The sequence below is a fragment of the Lathyrus oleraceus genome, chromosome 3, assembly GCF_024323335.1.
Source record: "Lathyrus oleraceus cultivar Zhongwan6 chromosome 3, CAAS_Psat_ZW6_1.0, whole genome shotgun sequence".
NCBI classification, from domain to species: Eukaryota; Viridiplantae; Streptophyta; class Magnoliopsida; order Fabales; family Fabaceae; genus Lathyrus; species Lathyrus oleraceus.
This window is the reverse complement of record NC_066581.1, coordinates 366,715,685-366,718,614: the sequence shown is the minus strand read 5'-3', so window position 1 is coordinate 366,718,614 and position 2,930 is coordinate 366,715,685. Positions and strand designations below refer to the sequence as shown.

The following is a 2,930-nucleotide window of genomic DNA, read 5'->3' as shown; positions in this document are numbered from 1 at the left end:
AAAATCAACAGAATTAGAACAAAAACATTAACTAATCCAAATATGTTCAGAGACACTTGGATTGATTCATGATTCATGTTTGAAAGTTGTTTTTTTGGGGCTGAGATTTGAAAGTATTTTAAAGATAACCAACCACATTCATCAACCTCTAGTTAACATAATTAATGATTATAAGCTTCTGAATTGAAAGGTAAAGCAAGCAAAAACTTAATAAAAGAAGTCATCATGACAATAGCCAAAAGGCATTAGTAAGATATTCAACCAACAACGGATTACATATCACTTATACCTTGAAAACTAACTCATAAAATGAATAGAAAATTAAAATATCTTCATCCAATCCAAAGACTTTGATCCAATAACTAGCAAAAAGTATCAACGGAATCATTCATAAATCATAATCTAACATAAATTCAGAAAAACTAAGAGTTGCTGCAAATGAGGTTAATGTGGAAGAGGACGAGGCAAAACCAAGCTCTGCATATGTTCTTCAGCATACATGATTTTGCAGTTAGGAAGTTCAATATGTTGAACTTTACCATCTATTGGATTGCACAAAATAACACCATCGCAAGTTTCTTTGATAGCCAGCAACAGAAGATCTCCAGACAGACTCACTGGAAACAACAACCACTCAGACATTAAATCAAAAAAATGAAGTTGAACATAGCTAACATTCACTATCTTAGTCCAAGACTCATGAACTCCAAACTCTCTCATTTCCCACAAAACAAAATGGGTTTTCATGTGGTCATAAGAAAGGCACAGGCAATCCCTCAAAACATCCAGAGCTGGTTCATCTGGGGGCTTTTCACCAAAACCGTCAGGTAGCGACATAAACTCATATGTTTCGTTGCGTAGATCAAACGAAAAAATTACTAACTGATCCATGATAACATCCTCCAATTCATAGTCGGGACAATTTAAGTTGGTAAGTGCTAACCAATTAACACTACCGTTAAGGAATGATCCGACGAGAGTTCCTAGTAGAGTTGAACAATCAGGGTAAGTGAGAATCTTTCTCCAGCAATTATCACCCATGCAATGAACTCTAACCTCCCATTTCTCCTCTGTATGATCCCAAAACACAGTCACCACCTTGCACGGATTAAATAGCAAAATTAATCCACATAAGGTAATGTCTAATCTGGTGTATCAAAGTAACATAAACTCTAAATCTAAATTGAAATTTGACTAACCTTGTATATGTCACCTGAATCATCATAGCCAAATCCAAGGTGCACACAGAGATCAGAAGGAGTCTCATACAAAATTGGTGATTTTTGGGATCTTAATCTTAAAGTAGGGTTCCAGAACCGAATACAAATTTTTCTCTTTCCATCTTCTTGTGACTCATAATCGATCAAACAAACCAAGCCATTGACACAGCCTATTGCATAATATGTTTCGTCTTTAAAACGCCAACACTCCTCTTCTTTGATCGGGGAGGAAGGGTGTTCCAGTAAACGACGCACTGAGTGTGGAGCTACGACCCAAGTTTCTGAGTCGTTAACGACACCGAATAAGGTGAGTAGCGTGTGTGTATGTTTGGGTGATCTTTGATGGTGAAGTTTAGCAAATGTTGGTTCAAAGATGAGCAATTTCCAGTATTTGCAAACGCATCTGAATCTCCCAAGAATCTTTACCGGAAGCCATGAAAGGATTTCCGTAATGAGATCGGGAGTGAGAATCCAAGACACATCATCTTCATCAGAGATATGCATTGCACACAAAATCCTAAAAATTTCTTCTGTTCACTCTATTTTACACATTTCACTCGAAAACTCAAACCCTAGTTTTTTTTCTTCTCATTTCTCTTTTAAAAAAATATAAAAAATGATATAAAAGAAAAGATAATTAAATATATAATAAAAAGTAATATAAAAGTGTAGTGATTATAATTTATATTAAGGATAAATATTTAAAAATAATTTAAAAATAAAGAACAATTATAATAAACTAATGAGAGTATTAATGACATCTGTACACGAGGTTAATTATTATGACGAGGTAGTAATTGAGTCTTTATTGTAAAGGTTCTTTCTCTTTTTCTTCCTTTAATCTTTCTGAATATGTAAATAAAGAAATATAATGTAATCTATTTGAATTGGTTGTGTTAGGATCAGGTTTCTTTACGCTATTCTCTTGTTATTCTTACGTTTAACACTTCATCATATACATATGTTGGTGTATCTATTACCCTAATTCTCGTTTTGAAACTTGTATAACTCCAATTAATTAGCCATATATGATTATTTCAATTATGTGTTCTACTTTGATATATTGTTGTTTATCCTTCAAACTTTATATTTTATTTTTCCAATTTTGTTTATAGGTTCTTGCTGCTCTGGTGGAAACAATGAAGAAAGGAACCAGTTTTGGTGCACCTTGTCTATTGGAGAACACCTTAGCAGAGATGGTTATTGCTGCCGTTGCCAGTATTGAAATGGTGAGATTTGTGAAATCGGGAACAGAAGCATGCATGGGAAGGAGAAGATCATCAAGTTTGAGGGATGTTATCACGGACATGCTGATCCTTTTCTGGTTAAGGCTGGCAGTGGAGTTGCAACCCTAGGACTTCCAGATTCACCTGGTGCTCTTACAGCCCTCTTCAATGATTTTGCTGCTGTTGAGAAGATCTTTGAGGACAACAGTTGTTTTTCTTGAACCTGTTGTTGGAAATTCTGGTTTCATTACACTGAAACCTGATTTTCTTAGTTCCTTGCGCAAAATTACTAAGGTTGAAATCGTAGGATATTTTAGTGTTTCATTTTTTCTGGAATTTTTTATAATTTATATGGACCAACAATATTGTATACTAATATTTCTGGTACTTCTAAGAATTCTAATATGCTTTTCCACTTTAACATGCCGTTTCCAATTTAATGTCATGCTTTTTAAATTAAAATGTTATATAACTATAGAAATTT

The 2,930-nt window shown here is 34.0% G+C and overlaps 1 protein-coding gene across 1 annotated transcript; it reads right to left on the bottom strand.

Annotated features, from left to right (window-relative positions):
- Positions 1 to 207: 207 nt before the first annotated feature.
- On the bottom strand, positions 208 to 1,817 carry LOC127127738 (F-box/kelch-repeat protein At3g23880). The gene is made up of 2 exons (XM_051057007.1): positions 1,200 to 1,817; positions 208 to 1,098 (listed from the first exon to the last, which is right to left on the bottom strand). Exons 1-2 carry the CDS (start codon positions 1,722 to 1,724, stop codon positions 445 to 447), a joined length of 1,179 nt encoding a protein of 392 aa, XP_050912964.1. The 5' UTR covers positions 1,725 to 1,817; the 3' UTR covers positions 208 to 444.
- Positions 1,818 to 2,930: the final 1,113 nt, after the last annotated feature.